The sequence below is a fragment of the Labrus bergylta genome, chromosome 23 (assembly GCF_963930695.1).
Source record: "Labrus bergylta chromosome 23, fLabBer1.1, whole genome shotgun sequence".
In the NCBI taxonomy this organism is placed as follows: Eukaryota; Metazoa; Chordata; class Actinopteri; order Labriformes; family Labridae; genus Labrus; species Labrus bergylta.
The window spans coordinates 15,612,502-15,630,223 of NC_089217.1; the positions used below are offsets into that span (position 1 = coordinate 15,612,502).

The window sequence follows — 17,722 nt, forward strand, 5'->3', positions numbered from 1 at the left end:
GTTCTTTACTTCTCTAAGTGGAAACATTCTTAACACATGTATTTCAAAAGACAGGTGTGCAGGTGAGGATTGAGTCCATCAAAACATGCGAGAAACTCTCTCTTCAAACTGTTTAACTTGCAGACTTGTATGATGTCTATCCTTTAACAGTCGTCATTGCAAATGTAACTCATGGAAGAAAGTTCTATTAGTAACAAATCTCTATATTGACTCAGAATGAGGAGCTGTCCCATTATGAAGTAGGAGCTCAAATGCTTAACTGCGTCTTCCAAAGTAATGAAAACAACAAAAGGATCAGTTGACCTCTTCGAAGGGTGGATTCTGTATCTCACACAGCACAAAAGCAACCTGAAAACCTGCTGTATGTCAAAAGCGGAGCAGCGGTGGTCAATACTCTTCTGTCACCTGTCAGTCAGTGTCAGCTCAGCCAGGTGTCAAAAGAAACATGACAGTACCTGAAACATGCAGTTAGGTATTCTGTAAAGCTGGGTATACAGTCATAAGGTGTCTAAAAAAAGACTCTTCAAATGCACACAGGACGTCTAGACGTCCAAACTACTTAGTTAAGTCACCCAGTCAGTCAAGCTTAAGAGTTTTTTATATATATACAGCCTACAGTTCTCTGCTTTATTCACCTCACTTTTATTGTTCCTATTGGTAACTGCAGACTTTGGTGTCCGGTTGGTGAAGCTGCTTTGTGACCAGCAAACATCTCTCCACTGGTAAGAAAAGTGAATTCCCAAAACAAACAAAAGCACACTTAAGTCCATAATCATATGTGAAGCAGAATTTTAGTTTAAGAGTTTCAACAACCATGTGACACCATGACAGGTGAGTGTGTGAGTGCAAGATAATGCGATGACTTAGTAAACATACTCTGGCCCTCTTTCAGTTTCAGAAACAGACACACAAAGAGGCAGGCAGGTAACTCTTTCTGTTAACTGTAATAAAGGACAATAGTAACATTTCTCTCTTGATTACCTCTTTCTTTCCTTTAAAGGTCCCATATTATGCTTTTTCTGGTTTTATATGCTCTTTATTGTGTTTTCCAAATGTCCTGTGCATGCTTAGGCACATCAAAATTCAAAGTCCACGGAAACGCGGCTTCTCCTACGTCCTCCTGTTAGCTGTAGCATTAGCTGCATGTAACACTCGGTTCTAGCCCCCCCTCGATAAAAATGTGTCAGTGTGACGTCATTGTCAGTGTGAGATCACTGATCTAAGCCCATTGGCTCGTTGGCATGAGCCTTGCAGCTCATGTTGCACGCCCGTTAACTTCTGTAGCACGCCCACAATATGCCGTAGCCTCCGGTAGCACAGTAGTGCTAAGGTGCTAATGTTTTTGCTCCCCGGCCCTCGGAGCCAGAGTGGCTGCATTCCCAATATGGTAAAAGGGGCGGGACATTTCCGAGAACCGTGCTGAGCAACTGACCAATTACGGCAGAGCCAACAGGCCGACCAATCAGCTCAGACTTGGTACACGTGGGGACTCTGAACATGGGCACTTCAGAGCCTTAGAGAGAGAGTCAGAAGTGAGCCGGTGCATGGAGCGGCAGTGTCATGAAAACAGACACTTTTTTCAAACTTTAGCTATTGTAAACATACTTTAGTAGGTACATAGATTAAATATATGAACCCCAAAAAGGACATAATATGGGCTCTTTAAGAGAGATGATCTTCTAATTATAATAGACCTAAAGGAAAGAGTTCATTGATACTTAAAAGGAGCAGATTCTATTTGAATGACCATTTTCTTTCAAATCTGTCTCATAGCTCTACATGCATGTTGATTAAATCAACCGAAATGTCTTCCCTTAGTGCTCTTTATTCTATTTAAATGTACGGTAAATCATATTATAGAGATTACCATCTTGAGGCCGTACACTGTATTGACTTCAAAAGTAGTTTGCAAACAGCAGTATTCTCAGCACTTCAACATTAGCAACAAACACGTGCAGAACCATCTGTACGAATACAAAGCTATGTTTCTCCATTTCAGTTATCGACCAGCAATGGCATCTCTTTCTCTCTGTCATTTACACACACACACACACACACACACACACACACACACACACACACACACACACACACACACACATCGACCTGTGTTTGTCATCCCAGTGGTGTCCTGGAGACTGACCTCTAGATGCCACCACTGCAAGTCAATATCACTGTCAACTGGGAAACAGCATCCACTGTCATGGCAACAGGGGTTCAGGCACAGGCACCACGCATGAACAAACAAGAGGTGACTAATTCAACATTTTTGTATTTTTCTTTAGTCTATTGATGACTTTTCCCTTTTATTATGTTAATAATAATAATAATAATAATTTCTTAAAACAAGAAGGAGCCGTCTTTCTAATAAGCCACCAGACAACTTTGCCAAACAAATTTGCTTCATCTTGCAGACATGGAGGTTGTTGGTCTTCCGCAGGGGTCGGCCACCTTTTCCAACCAAAAAGCCATTCCCCTGCAGCCCCCCCCCAAAAAAATCTGTCTGGAGCCGCAAAAACATCTTTTCGCCTTTGATAGAAGTTTATGGACCCTCGCTGAGCCCATTCACATTACTAATAGATCTAAATGAGTATTCCTTAATATCTTTGTCCACATTACATGCAACAACTCCTCAACGGGTGATTTTTCTCCATCACATGCTGCTGCCTGTATAACACAGGTTTACATTGGGATCAGATGCTTACTAATTAACCAGAACTAATGTGTCAATGAAGAGTAATATGGTCTCCATCATTAAAACAACTTTTAATGTGAAGTCACTACGGAGGCTTACGTATGACTCTCTTTTATCGATAGTTAGAGTTCCGCTCTGTCTCACCTGCTGTTATCAGGGCCAGGCGCAGCAGAGTGAGAGAGAGTGGTCGAGCATGTGAGAGTGAGGGAGCGTTGAATTGGAGCGTAGCAGAGCAGGGATGTTGACAATCTGACAGTTTGCTTATGTTTAACATCATATACTGTAAGGGGCTAAATTCAAAACATTTGGGGTGCAAGGCATTCCCCTCCAGATCTGTGTGTCCGAAGACTACGTCTTATCACCATTGTTCTCCTTTCACAAAATGCAATGTGCTTGTTCCAAAAAAGTCTCGAAACATTTTTCTTAATTTTATTTTTAATTTCCAATAACAGATTGTCTATCTGTGACACTGAAAAGAAGCCGTTGTGATCTGTTCCACTGAGGCAGGATATGGCGCAAATTTATATTGAAAAAATATTTAAAAAAATAGATGCCTAATAATTGAATGAAGGGCTGCACATTTTGTACAGTTCGAGATTGTAAAACAATCAAAAGTTGAATAAAATATTCTCTTTTTTTTTTTAGCAAAGCCACAGGAAGCTACTGGAGAGAGGCGAAAGAGCTGCATGAGACTCCAGAGTCGCCTGTTGCAGACCCCCGGTCTACTGATACCATGAGTTTGTTTGTATGGTTGCATGTCTTAGGTGTTTTTAAGTATTAGATTGGACACAACTAAACAGCAACTCTTTTTTAATAATAGAAAACATGATGTCTTTTGTCAATGGAATCTGGCTGGCTTCTATGAGCGAGATGTTGACAGCTGTTTCTGGTGGGAAAAAAAAAGATCTTACCTGAAAGGAGTCTGTCTCTTTAGCAAACCTTTCTGAATGTGACAGTAATAACAAGCAGAATGTTCAGTGGTAAAAACGAGCATTGAGTGGACTTACTTTAATAGGGTTCATTTTAACTGCAAAGATTATTTTACAGCTATTACAGCACATCGCGTGACTGCCGGATAAAGGAATCCCTAGAAAATCTAAACTATCATGTATCTAAAAATGTTCTCCTGAAAATATATACATGTGTCCAGTTTATCAATATTTTTGTGCATTTTTGTGCATCCTTTTTTTTGGACTTAAAAATGATGACCAAAATGAACCCTCTTCGAGCTGTTGACCCTCCTCCACTCACAGTCCTGATGCACAGTCAGAGAGAGAGAAAAGATAGAGCCAACACGTAATCCATAATCCATAGCAGCCTGTGTGCCGTTAAAACTGAACCAGCTTTCCCACAGCCGCTGGATCTGAGAGAGCTCAAGATATTTTGCAGCAGGCGACAGCGCGCTGTGATCGCTCAACACACAGCTCGTGTCTGTACACCTGTCAGAGCAGGCAGTTACTCCCTGTGTGTGAACTTTCATGCTTTGTTGAGATGATGTTGTGTTAGTTCTTCTCTTTTTAAACTCACATTGTATCCCTCGGCTTTAGCTACAAAAAGCAGGGTGAGTGTGTGTGTGTGTGTGTTATGTAAGACTTAATAAGAGGACATTTTTGCTCTTTTCTCTCTATTTTTGTCAGTAATCATACAGACGGATGCTACAAACATGGAAGCTCCTTTCTCCCACAAACACACACACACACACACACACACACACACACACACACACACACACACACAACCACAAGGACAGGCTTATGCACCGGAAGCTCAGGGGCAGAGAGGATATTGTAACAACCATCCGAAAAAATGTTGGTCCAACAAGTGAGACAGCCTCCCGCCTGAATTAAAGAGGATTATCTCTCTTAATTTATGCTAATTAATGCACACAGCGTAATGAGAGCAGCATGTTATTGTGCCTGTTTCACACACATGCACGCGCACACACAAACTTACACACACTCTTACTTTCAGATATGCCCAGGCTCCCACAACTGTGTGTGTGTTTTTGCGCCATTCAGTCCTGTTGCTTTCGGAGCTACACTTTTCCACAAGACACACACACTCACACACTCAGGCCTCTGCCATTGTGTACTTCATGGGAATCTTGTTGTCCAGCCACTTCCAAATCTCACCACCCTTGAAAATCCGCACACACACAAGCACACACTCTGATGCCGTTGCGGGACAGTTTCAGCTCAGTTGGGTTTGATGCACATTCTTGTTTTGTTTAGTGGTGATGCAACAGATTCTTTATCCAACAGCTTGAAAACTTGTCAGGTTTCTTCCTTAAGCTTTGCATAAACCTTATACGTTGAAGTCACTATGATATTACAAGAAAAACTTGGGTCCAAACAAGATATGACATTTGAAGTGACCTGAATTTCCTTATGTGTATTTTCCTACTCAGTGTTATTGTCATCCTTTTTTTCTAGTCATGCACTTATTTTGTTAGAATAATTAGAATCATCCTAACTAGCCCATTCTTCACTCAGCTGCATGATCATAAATTAGGTCAGTTTAACTCACTGTGGAGCACATAGTGCTGTGATTTGTAAAAAAAAGAAAAGAAAAAAAAACAGGCCATTCTACTAAAGCTGTAATACTACTTTATGGTACAAATCAAGCCTAAAAAAAGAGTAAAGATAGTCTTGTATTATTGTCACATCTGGTCCATCAAATGTCAGATTTTTATAGAGAAAGAAGATCGCTGGCCTCCTTGTCTTACATCTTACAAACACAACCATTCTGGCAATACCAATTTGTGAAAGTGTCTGTTTCTAATTATTGGCCCATTATCGTTACAATGAAACAATAGGAGATAATTAGGTCACTCGCGACACCCTGAATACTCTCTAAGTTGACTATGAAGTCCTTGTTACCACATGCTGTGGATACTGTACATATTATAGGAACCCCATACTGCTGCCGAGGAGATAAAAGCCCTTAAATCGCAGCTGCGTGCTGGAGACACACACACCACGTCCCAGTGGTCATATCATCAGAATATTACAGGAGTGATACACACGTTTCCATTAAGGGCAGTGGGCGGCGCGCGCGCTCAGCCAGTGCGCGTCGGTTTATCAACCGTCCAACCAGCCAGCGTGCCAAATCCAGCCGAATCACGCCGAGCCGAGCCAAACCCGATCCGAGCATTTAGCGCTGCTGCCGCACACAGAGGCAGTGGAGGAGCAACGATGAGCTGGTAGCGCATCTTTTACGCACCCGACCCGCCGTTCGTTCCTACAAATCCACATAGCCCACTGCCGCTTTGCTTTTAATTCTCACGCCGACACCATGGAGACGGCGGTTCCCAGGACCGACGTTTTCATCTCTCAGCTGCTCCTGTTCAGTCAAATAGGTAAGAAACTGAGAAGATGACATGCACCGATTTGATATACTGCGGTGGCTGACATATGATGCTGTGTGTGGATGATGTTAAAAATTGAGCGCAGCGTGTGTTTATACCCTCGGGATTTAAAAATCCTGCACACTTCAGTCTGCGTCTGAAATCTGCAAACGGCGGCAAAGAAAGATGAATGTTGCATGTTGATGGCATTTTTTTTTTTAGGGGGGTGCATACATCTTCGAAGTGGAAATGTGGTTCCTCAATAGTCTGCCGCTAAAATGTCCAGTCCAGTTTCAAGTCTGCAGCTCATTGAGGGATTTCATGTCATGCTTTGAACATGTTGATCCGATTTTTCAAACACATGTTGAAGTATGAATGAGATTGTGTTGCGTGACGACGCTTTGTGTTTTCTGTGGGATTTGGCTGAGAGGACTCCAAACTGCTCCTGTGGGGTCTCGTCAACTTATTGGATAGGAGCGTTCAGTCCACATGATGTCCCTTTTTTAGTGTCAGGTTTCGTTCAGTTGAGATTTGTATGACCTTCATTTTGCCTTATATCTATTCTAAATATCCAGTTTCAGATTAAGTGTTGTTTTTCCACATTGTTAGCATGGAGTATCCATCTTCAAATAATCAAAGCTCTCCTTGTGGAGCCTGAGGGAGGTCCACTTTTGCATCAATACCCCAATGTCTCAAAACTGTTAAAGCACCACTCCTCTGTTACAGATCTCAAAGTAAGACATTGATCAGTTACAGGTGCTGAATTAAGATGCACCATTGTCTGTGTACTAATTTCAAAGAGTAAAAAAAAGGAAACACAGTGAGAAGATGAAATATAAGTTTTATCAAAGCTTGAATCATGAAGTCAAGTTAATTATCAACCCCTCATTACAATAATGAATGTAATGTTTCAACACAACACTGAGTTGGTCAGAGTTCAAGTTGTTCATCAAAAGGTTGAGATAAAATGTTGACCTTTTTAATTTTAATATTCTTGGTGTTTCTGTTGATCAGATTTTGTATTAATTAAATAGCATTAGAAATCTTCTTCCAAAATCACCACTCATCAAAGTCCTCTATGGGCAATATAAGCAGGGTAGAGCTAAATAAGTATAGTGACTGTCTTTATGAGCCAATATTACCATATTGCACGTATGTTTGTGTAAATGTCAGCATTTGAGTTACAAGAAAATGGACCCCAAATATATGCCTGAGGTACTTTTTAAATAGTCACCTATTACACATTTTATCCACAAGAGGGCACTGAAAAGTAGATTCTTCAGCTGTTAAATGTAAATCGTCAGTCAAATTGTTTTATGAACACATTTAGTGAATTTTTAAACATGTATTTATGTTGTGAATATCAGGCAACTAAATGTGATCATTTTTGTAAATGACTCCACTAAAGCCATTAGTTGTGGTTAAACAATTTAAAAGAAGTAGTTTGACAACAAACTACCTCCATCAATCTATGATGTATTTTTTATCCAGACGGAGACGATGGAGCTGTAACTTAAAATGATAAACTTCAAGATTTGCTGTAAAACCCCACCAACCACTCTGAAGAGCCTCCTGTAGTCCACATTCACCCATACCTGCAAGAGTGTAGATGTTAACATGCAAGAGTGTATTCAATATTCTCATTCCCCATTTTTTTTTTTTTTTTGGAAACATGACATTGCACTTTTATAGGAAAAAGTGCAATGTCATGACATTTTATTCTTGAGGGTAGATCATAGGTCTGTGAATGTTTCTAATGCTAAAAACAAAAACCTGTTTAGTTGATATTTGATTTTGTGTGATCAGATTACTGATGATTTTTTTTGAGAATTGCGTCTTGAAATGGGGAAAAGGCCTGGAATCTCTGTGTCTTGTGGAGCTGGTTTCTGTAAATCTTTTTAAAAGTAGATTGAAGGTGTTGGAGGAAAATGCTTCAGGTTGTAGATGCTTTGACTAATAACGTTCTGCTCTGTGACTCAGGAAATGTTGATCTGTGTTTGTAATTACTGTGTTTTATGTCTGTAACCTGTTTGTTGGGCTGCAGCCCCACTTGGCCAGGACACTCCTGTAAATGAGATTCTTAATCTCAATGAGGTTCCCCTGGTTAAATACATTTAAAAATTGACTATTGGATCATCCTTGAATCACCCCACCATTTGATTGGCTGTTTGCCACAACACCATTATTATGGCTTCTCCTCTTGTTCAATCAAATTAAGATCACATTACACATGAGCGCCTTTTAGATTATGTCCTTGAGCTGCTGTCACCAGAGGAGAAATTGTTAAATGTTAAATGTTTGGGGATTCTTCAAACCCTGTGATCTTTGGAGTTTAAATACAATGTTCAGGGACAGTTTCTTGTAGATTTGACACTTTTTTTTTGGCTATTCTCTAAAGTTGCAGCGGTTGAGTCTGATTTAGCAGATGTTGATGAATGGAAGCTTTGCTGTGGTTGCAAAAGTTTAAATGTTCGGTCTGCAACCATCTGACAAAGCTGGATCATTTCCTTTAAAATGTTTGTGTTAAATATGCTGTTTAGACACATAGAAATAATGTATCCTTAAGGGAAATAGAGCATCCTCCAGCCATCTGTTCCACAATATGCCTGGACACCACTCGAAATCACGCACAAACACATTTCCTTGTTCAGCCTCTCGCTCACTCTCTTCCACACAAACGCACACACACACATACAAGTGGCTGTGATATCGCTGGTGTGCTCATTTTGGCCTTGTTTGTCCAAACAGATATGCCAGTAAACACAACCTTCTAGCTTCCATCCTTCGGTGCCAAATGCTTTTCAACATGGTTGCATCTATACATCTGACCTCTCAGTGGTGATTACACCTCCAGCCTGTGGCTCCATATGTGCAGCTAAGCAGGAAAAGGGATGCATCCAATGTTTTTCTACATTTTCACACATGTAGAGATACAAATGTTACAAACACCCAATACTTTGAGTTTTGCCATCCTGTGATCCTGCTGGTTAGAGATTTCAAACTGACATGACTCAGTTCAGCATGGTGGTTGTATCTGTGCTCTCCCCTCCTTCTCTCATCACTTTTTGTTTCCCAAGAATGAATAGATATATCTGACTCCCTCTCTGCAGAATCGCCTGCATTTCTTAGTTTGTGTCCTGTAATCAATAGAGATGGTGAATTACAAATGTCCAGACTTAACTAATCTTGCAGAGTTGCTGAATTAAATGTTTCTGGATAGGGAGTGCTTGATCAATCTGAGGGATATGACAACGGACATTTCGACGGGTCCAAAAGGGGCCTAAAGGGTACTTTTGGCAGACTTTTAGGGGGTCGGCTTGGCATGCAGACTTCACTGGACATTCAGATTTTATGTTATTATTTGTTTGTATCATATACTTTATCAATCACAAGGGAAATTTAACTTTTTACTCTTTTTTTGAGACACACTTCTCACACATAGGATTGAAAGCCCAAACAGGAACTATAGTATTCTATTTATTGGGAGATGTCAGAGTGAGGGGGCTGCACAGTGAGGGACTGTCACTCTGAACAGTTGGGGGTTCAGCGCTTGGTCTGCACTGGGACTTAAACTGGAAACCTACTGTTACCAACACAAGCCCCTGCAGATTGAGGGATTGTCGGTGCCAATTACCCTTAATTTTTGGACAAATTAGGAGTAGTGTTGTACAATTTCTAAATGCTGACCTATCATGAATGTGTGAAAATGTATTTATGAACACCAAGCAGTGTTGAAAAATGAAGCAAGTTCAGAAGTACCAAATACTGCAGTTCATTTAATGAAGTCAACTACACACCACACAAGAAAAGCCAATTTTTACAGCAGATGTAAAAATGTTTAATTAGATGAGTCATTCTTACTTTCTTTTTGGAAGAATAAATGCAGTACTACCATTGCTCACAAAGGCTCCTATAGCATAAAACGACAAGTCAGATTGTCTCTTGTTGGAGTTATGGATTGGTGGTGCATGGTGATGTGCTGTAATAACACAACAGCAGCCTGCATCCCATTGATCAGTAAACAGATCAATGGGATCCTTATTGAGTTATTGACGAGCCCGAGTGTTGTGATTTGGCATATTCATTGAGTGTTCACTTGAAGGCGGCTGTGGCTCAGTTGGTAGAGTCGTCATCTCTGAACAGGGAGGTCGAGGGTTCGATTCCCAGCTCCTGTAGCAACAGGTCCGATGTGTCCTTGGGCAAGACACTTAACCCCTCCTGCTGCTTTGTTGGCGGTGTATGAATGCGAATGAACAGGATTAGTTTCTTCTGATGGTCTCTCTACATAGCAGCCTCTACCATCAGTGTGTGAATGTGTAAAAGCGCTTTGAGTAGTCAGAAGACTAGAAAAGCGCTATATAAGCTCAAGTGAGTGGGAGAGACGGAGAGGAATGTATCAACCTATATGACTATATACATACATGTTCAATCAAACCAAGTTATTTCAGTAACCATACATTTGATGCTGTGGCTATTTGATCATGAGGTAGACATCTATACCAAAACCCTGAAATCATAAAAAGCTCCAGTGATGAAACAAGCCCCAACAGTAAAAAGACACTGTGAAATAACACTGGCCCCTATATATTGCCTCTAAGGAATTCTCCAACCATGCCACCATATACTGTGTCATAGATAATGTGTTTTGGTTGATATGAGTCCAGTGATCATATGTTCTCCATGTGAGCTACCATCTGGCCACCGAGCGCACTGAGAGCATTTGAACCAGAGGGGATCCATCCGGCAGCACAATGTGAAGTCTGATGGTGTAATAGCCTACTAAATACTGGCACACATTCTGACACACATACTCTGTGTGTAAATACATTCATAATACATAGAGAGCAGTGATGGCAGAGAGTTAGATAGTATAAGTCAACATCAATCCTAATTCTTAGACTTAGCGTATTTGTAAGGACGAGTCAAAAAGTTCAGACAATAAACATTTTCAAATTACACTGTAAAAGGCTTATTGTTTTTTGATTTGCATCTGAATGTTGGGTCCAGAAGATGTTAATTGCAGTCATGTAAACTTTCATTTGACTTAAGAAAACACAATATTTATCATCTGGATGGCATGCTGATCAGAGTACTCATGACTGGATGTTCATTCTAAAATGACAGAAGAAACTGTATTTGAACATCCTTTACAAAATAACAACATTCAGTCCTTTTATGAGCTGTTCCCTGTTTTGTTTGTATCATGCTGGACATGAAGGATGGAAATGCATGCTAACACAGATGAGCCAATGATGCTAAATGTCACTCTATTCTATTGATCTACAGGAAGCAGTTAATGACCAAGGATAGGGGTAAAAGACTGCAAGCTCGCAAACATAATGTAGACGACAACAGGGTTTAAAGGTCAACAGAATAGTTTGATTGTAAAGGACATTCACTAACTACCTTTGTTAGAATCCGAGGATGCAAAGTATAATTTGGTTAAGAACACCAAATGTAATCAATACCCCAAATTAAAATGTTATTGTTTCAGTTTCAACATGTTTGTGTTTCACAGTCCTCTAAATGTCATACAGATGCACAAAGTATCCTTAAGCACCAGCCTGTTTTAATAAACTTCAGTGTAAATCCAACTATGATACAAGGTGATTAACAGCCTGTCCTAACAGCATGCGACGCGAGCGTCGTCGACAAAATCAGCTTGAATTTATTCATATTATATTTTCTATGGAACAAGAAAGTATGGGGCTCTACAAAGCACTAGCACTTGCTTTCTTTTAATCAACAGAGCTCTTTAGCTTGTTTTACAAAGTGGAGATAGTGGTGCATTAATAATATCCACATCCGTGATTGAAATGTTGTGCTTTGACTTGTGTCAACACTGGAGATAAACTTTGTTCGGCTCAGCTCGGCTTAGCTCGTCAATACAGAAGCACCACATGTCACACTGTTGGCAAGGGGAAACTGAAATGAACTGAGCAAAGGAATTCATATTTATTCTAATATTTATTTAGTTTATTTGCTTTAATCTTACAACACAGACTATGTTACCCTAACCAAACAAATGCTCAACGAGTGTCTGTGTGAGAAGCCATGACATCGTTTAGGTTACAACTTAAAGAGATCTTTGCTCAATCAGGTTTTTGCTGATTATTATTTGAAGCACTAAAAACAACTTTTTTGCAGAATTGACAAATTCCGAACCTTTAACATCACTATACCTGCTGTTTAGATGCTTTGAATTTGAGACTGGTCTCTTATCTTAAATTGGGAAACCGACATTGTCACAAATCACATGCACAAACATCAAATGAACCACTGCATATTGTTTAGTTTTCCATATTATCAGCTCACTTTTGTTCGTGACTGAGGATGGTACGTAACCTTTTTTTTGCGTCCCTCTCTCTCTCGCTTTAGCTCCATGGTTAAGATGAGATTATATGTGCACAAACTTAAAAACGTACACACACACACACACACACACACACACACACACACACACACACACACACACACACACACACACACACACACACACACATAAACATATCCGGATGGAGTCGAGCTCTGTAAACCAGCCAAATAAAAATCTTCACCAAATGAAATAAATCTTGTTAAAGAGATTTTCCAAAGCCTGCTTAACTGTCTGGATTTAGCAAAAAAAAAAGAAGAAAGAAAATTGTTTCATGATTTTGTAGATTTGAATTCTTTGTCCTTTTTTGAGAACTATCACGGATCTCATTTGGTTGAGAAGTGGGTTGTGCTGTTACAGTCACCACAGTCTTGGCATTGCTAAAAACCACAGATGTTACATTGAATTATTGATTGCCTGCCCTCCTCAGTGATAATTTGTCTTCCTTCCCTCTGTTTTCGGCCCCTCTCCCTACTGGTTTTTTTTCGTCTGGCCGCCCAATCTAAAGCATTTTATTCATAAGTACTCTTATTCTTTAATCCACTTAGCTGCAGTCTGTTCTCACTGTGGCAGCGCGCGGTCGCGGTTATTTTAAAGCTGGTCTGTGCCATGAGGACTGCTGCACATCTTTGATGCTGAGCAGCCTGGACAGGAGACTCGGCTCAGTGAAACACTTGCGTCACTCAAAAGTTTTTTCAATTGTTACCGAGGTTGCTCTTGTCGGCCCTGATTTGTAGAAGTACAAAGTCTCAGCGGTGAAAGTGGAATCCTGTAGTGGCTTGCTGTCTTGTAATATACAAGAAAAACCCAACGGTGCAGACCCAAATGTTCACCGAGTTCTTGTAAAATATTCAAGTATAGAGTGGTGGTGGGAGATATGGAAAAAAAATATTTTTTTATGCCATCATACAATTATTTTCCAAACTGATTTATATGTTACTGACCAGTTCAACCATAATTATTTTCTTGTATAATGTTGTTAAATGAACAAAAAGTGTCTTGATATGTTAAGTCTATTTGAAAATGGTCTTTGTCTTCAGCAGCAGCCTCTCTGTCAATATAAGGACTAGTTAAAGACAATAGTTGGGAGGAGGAGGGGGGGTCTGGAGGTCTCCCCCAGAACATTTTTAGCACCAAACATTTCTTTCCCTGGATTCTGATTAATTTCTGTACACAATTTGAGAATTCTGGTATTGTTGCAACTCTATCACAGTTGATCTTGAAGTCCACATGTTTCAAATAAATGCATCAATTCTACAATTCACTTAGCTGACGCTTTTATCCAAAGCGACGTACATCAGAGAGTAAGTACAACACAAGCAAGGATCTAGAAAAAAGGGAACAATGTCAGTAAGCGCAAACGATCAGCTTCGAGTCCGATTGGACACACAGGTGCTGACAGACATTGCACAGAGGCAAAGCACAACATTGATGGCAGTTCTTGAGAACTCTAATCAGTATAGAAACCATCTTTATAAGTCATCGTTATCAAACAAAAACAATCGTCACAACCATCATCATCATCAGTGATATGGAGACCATCATCATTAAGTTAGTAGGTATTCATGAAAGAGCTGGGTCTTTAGCTTTTTCTTAAAGGTGCAGAGGGACTCTGCAGATCGAATGGAGTTTGGAAGTTCATCACTGTGTATACCTTGCTGTTGCTGCTGTTTTCGACAAAGCATTGAAAAACATGTAAAACCACTTCTCAAGGCTACACAGAAACCAAATACTTCATGCACAAATGATTTTTTTTCTCTTTATCTTTTCTAAACACTGCAGTTAAAGGCTGAGGTCGTACTGAAGAAAATTTTTACAGAAAAGAAGTCACACTGGTTGACTTTTCCCTCATCCAAATACAGTGTTGAAGCCTGTGAGAGTCTTATCCTATTATAAGACTTCAAGAAAAAGTTAAGGGGGGGTATACTCGTAGGAAATAGTTCATCAGAATTTTACTCCTAACCCAGAGGAAGTTTTTACAGTTGTTCTGGATGGTTAAGGGAAAGGTCCAAGTGAACAACAAAGAAAAGGGTAAAGGTTTCAAGATTTGGTGACAGAAGTTGTTGTGTAAAAGACGAGAATTCAAATCTGCCTCAGGCTGGCTACACACGCTAGACGATCTTAGGCCTGGTTTTGGGTCCGAGACTGATACTAGTGATAACCGTAACACGTTCCACCTCTAGTCAGACATTATGGAAAGCAGCAACTCGTTTCTTTCAGGGCATTTTGTAGAAGACCTTTCAAGGTATTTAAAGGAAAGAGTGCTTTTGAGGTAATGGTACCTTGCAGCTCATTTTATGCCAATCAAAGCCCAGGGTGCATGAGAGGAGTAAGCATTTTCTGAAGCTGCAGAGTGCACCTAGGACATTTTAAGAAAACTCCATTTGTACATCTACTTCTATTCTTGCTAGAATGATGGAGTAAAGCAAGTCAAAAAATAATGTTTTTGTAATAATTAGATGTATTTCTCTTTTCTGTTTTTGTCAATCTTGTTACTGATTGTCTCATTTTCTTTTGTCTCATTTTCTTTTGTACATCACAAAGAAGAATTACACATTAAGCTTCAAGTCTGTTTCTGAATCAGGGCCTTTACCTGTTGTGTATGAACCATTTTTGGTTTCTGGACTCTTGACCAGTGCCCCTATAGACGCTGCTTTAGAATTCAAAGTTTTTTACCTGAACTGAGCAGACAACCAAAAACCTCACAACTGATGCTGCGTATCAAATAATAAAAACTTAACCGTTAAACTATAAAAACTCTGGTTGTTGTGTTTCACATCGTAGTCAATAGAACCAATTTAGGATGTTGAAACTGCTGAACTTCCTGACAGAACATGTGATAACTTGTAGATTTTTCTCCCTGAGATGTTAGATCAAAAATGGAAACTCTGGATGAAGCTTCAGGATTGAATCAGTGAGTGAACAGACATGTAACATGTAAAAACTGGAGCTCAGACCTATCTGAAATATATCTACATTTTAAGATCAGGCGACTCTGGCTCAGTGCTAGAATGTCTGATCTCTCAATCGAAAAGCTTGATCCCAGCACATACAGTCCTGGGCAAAATCCTCCTGAACCCCAAATTGCTCCCAGTGGTGTAGGAATGGGATAAGTTAATACTGATGGTTACTCAGATAGCAACCTCTGCCTTCAGTGTGTGAATGCTTTTGTGAAGTAGTGAATGTGAAATGTAGTGTTAGTTTTACAGCTTCTACAAATGTTAAGTAAACGAAATGTTTTGGCATTGAAATAAATACAGTAAATAAAACGTTTACATGGTTAGGGCTGCTGTGTTTGCTGGAATCCACATATTGTTTTTCTCTTGTTCTGTTGCAGACATTTTAATAGTTGAAGTCAACAAAGTAATGAAAGGATGGTTGAATTAGTGAACCTTTAAAGGGCCTTGTTATTAGTTGAACTTTCTTTGTTAAAAACTGTAATGCATTTGGAAATTGGAACACTTTGTTTTGAAAACTCTTAACTATAACCCAACGATGTGGGTTGATTTCAGTTTTTGCTTTCTCAGCTGATTTAACAAAAAGTGCAACATTAATTCAAGGTTTAATTATTATACACGGATGAAGTTCTCTTTTTCCTTCCTTTAACATATACTCAACAAACACAACATATTGTCCTGCATGATAAAAAAACTCACTTTCAAAAACAGTTTGAGGAATAAGAAATCCAGCTTTACGGAAAATTATTCATATTTGCAAAGTTGTTTAGTTCAACCCAAAATGTATTTATTTTCATTTGAATGTATTCAGTACAATATTTTTTTGTATTATGAAGGCTTGTTGGATGTGGAGAGGGCTGGTCACTCCATCTTCTGCCCCTGCTGGCGATGTTTGTATTTGCGGCGTCGGTCGGGAGTCATCCATTTCTTAAACCTTCTCCATTTAGAGATATTCTCCTGCTCAGGGTTTGTTTGGGTCTCTGGGACCTCCTCGGATGTTTCTGGAATCATCACTGAATCCTCGACTGACTCCATTTTTTCAAGGGCCAGAGTGTCGGCCTCGTCTCTTCCTTCATTGATGCTCTCTTCTGGGGAGGAGGGCTCTGCAATAGGCTTAAGTGAACAGAGCTGTATTTGCTCTCCTAGATCCTCAACCTGATATGCCTCCTCATGAACAGTCAGATTGAACGCTACCTCGTCCTCGGCAGTCACCTTTTCATTGTTCTGGCCCTCTTTCTGGACCGTCACTTCCTGTTCAGCCTCCTTTTTGTCGACAGCAACTCTCTTCTCCGGCTTCAGGTCTCTGCTGGTTATGTCATGGAGCTGTTCCTGGACTAGCTGCAGTTCTTTATTCAGAGCTATATCCTCTAGCTTATTAGACTTCAGATCGATATATTGAGCTTCAACACGTGTTTGGAGCTCTTTGATGCTGATGTCTATCTTTGGCTCACACTGATGGAGCTGTATTTGTTCCTGGAGCTCATCAAGCTTCTTCTGCAGCTCCTCATAAGCCTCCTTCTGAAGGCCCAGTTCAGCGGCCATCTTGAGACTGTAGCTTGTCTTTTCCTTCAACTTTGTCTTTAAAGTCTCAAGCTGCTCCATGGTCACCACATATTTGATTTGAGCCTCTTCCTCTTGTACATTCATTTGCCGCTTAAGGGCCTCTTTTTCAGTATTCAGTGTCTGAATCATTAGATCCTTGGAGGTGTCCAAGCCTTGATATTTGACTCTCCAATTCTTTCTGGAGCACGCCCGCAGTAAACTTTTCAGGCCGGAGCTGGCTTTTATGAGCTGCAATTACGGCTAGAAGTTCCTTTTTGAACTTATTCTTAAAACTTGATAAGTCTTGCGGAGTACTGTTATAAGAACTCAGATTCTTGACCTCCTCTTTTAGCTTCTGGTTCTCTTTTTCAGCCTGGAGTCTCTTGCTCTGCTCCTCTTGAAGTCTTTCCTCAGCCTTCTCGAGTTTGCTCCTGTCAATATTACTTTTGTGCTCAGCATACCATTTACACTCCCGCTCCTGCTGCAACTGTAATTTCAGATTTTTTTATCTGACCATTGAGATGTTGCTCCACAAACCATCTTGGTGGGTGGTTTGGCCCTGACCAGTGGAGGTTTGCCCCTGTTGACTTTGGGCCTCCCTCCATTGACTGGGGGCCAGGTATGGGAGCTCCAAGGGCAGCTCAGCCTCGGCCCAGCTCTGGGTCTCTGGTTCCGTGTTGTTCCTCATTGCTTGTGCCTGCCCTCGTCTATTTGGGCGCTGCCTTGGGCAATTTGAAGGCCGGTAGGGGAGCTCCAAGGAGGATGTCTCCACTTGCAGGTCTGATGCAGTATTATTTTCCATTGCTGTT

At 40.3% G+C, this 17,722-nt stretch overlaps 1 protein-coding gene across 5 annotated transcripts in view; it reads left to right on the plus strand.

The window, feature by feature from the left end:
• The first annotated feature begins 5,728 nt into the window (after window positions 1-5,728).
• The window catches only part of ptprz1b (protein tyrosine phosphatase receptor type Z1b), a 75,627-nt gene continuing 63,633 nt past the window's right edge, over window positions 5,729-17,722 (plus strand). For all 5 annotated transcript variants that reach the window (XM_065951030.1, XM_065951032.1, XM_065951031.1 and 2 more), the window contains exon 1: window positions 5,729-6,053. In XM_065951030.1, the coding sequence (XP_065807102.1) occupies window positions 5,990-6,053 (64 nt within the window). In that variant the 5' untranslated portion in view covers window positions 5,729-5,989. The remainder of the gene's footprint in view (window positions 6,054-17,722) is intronic.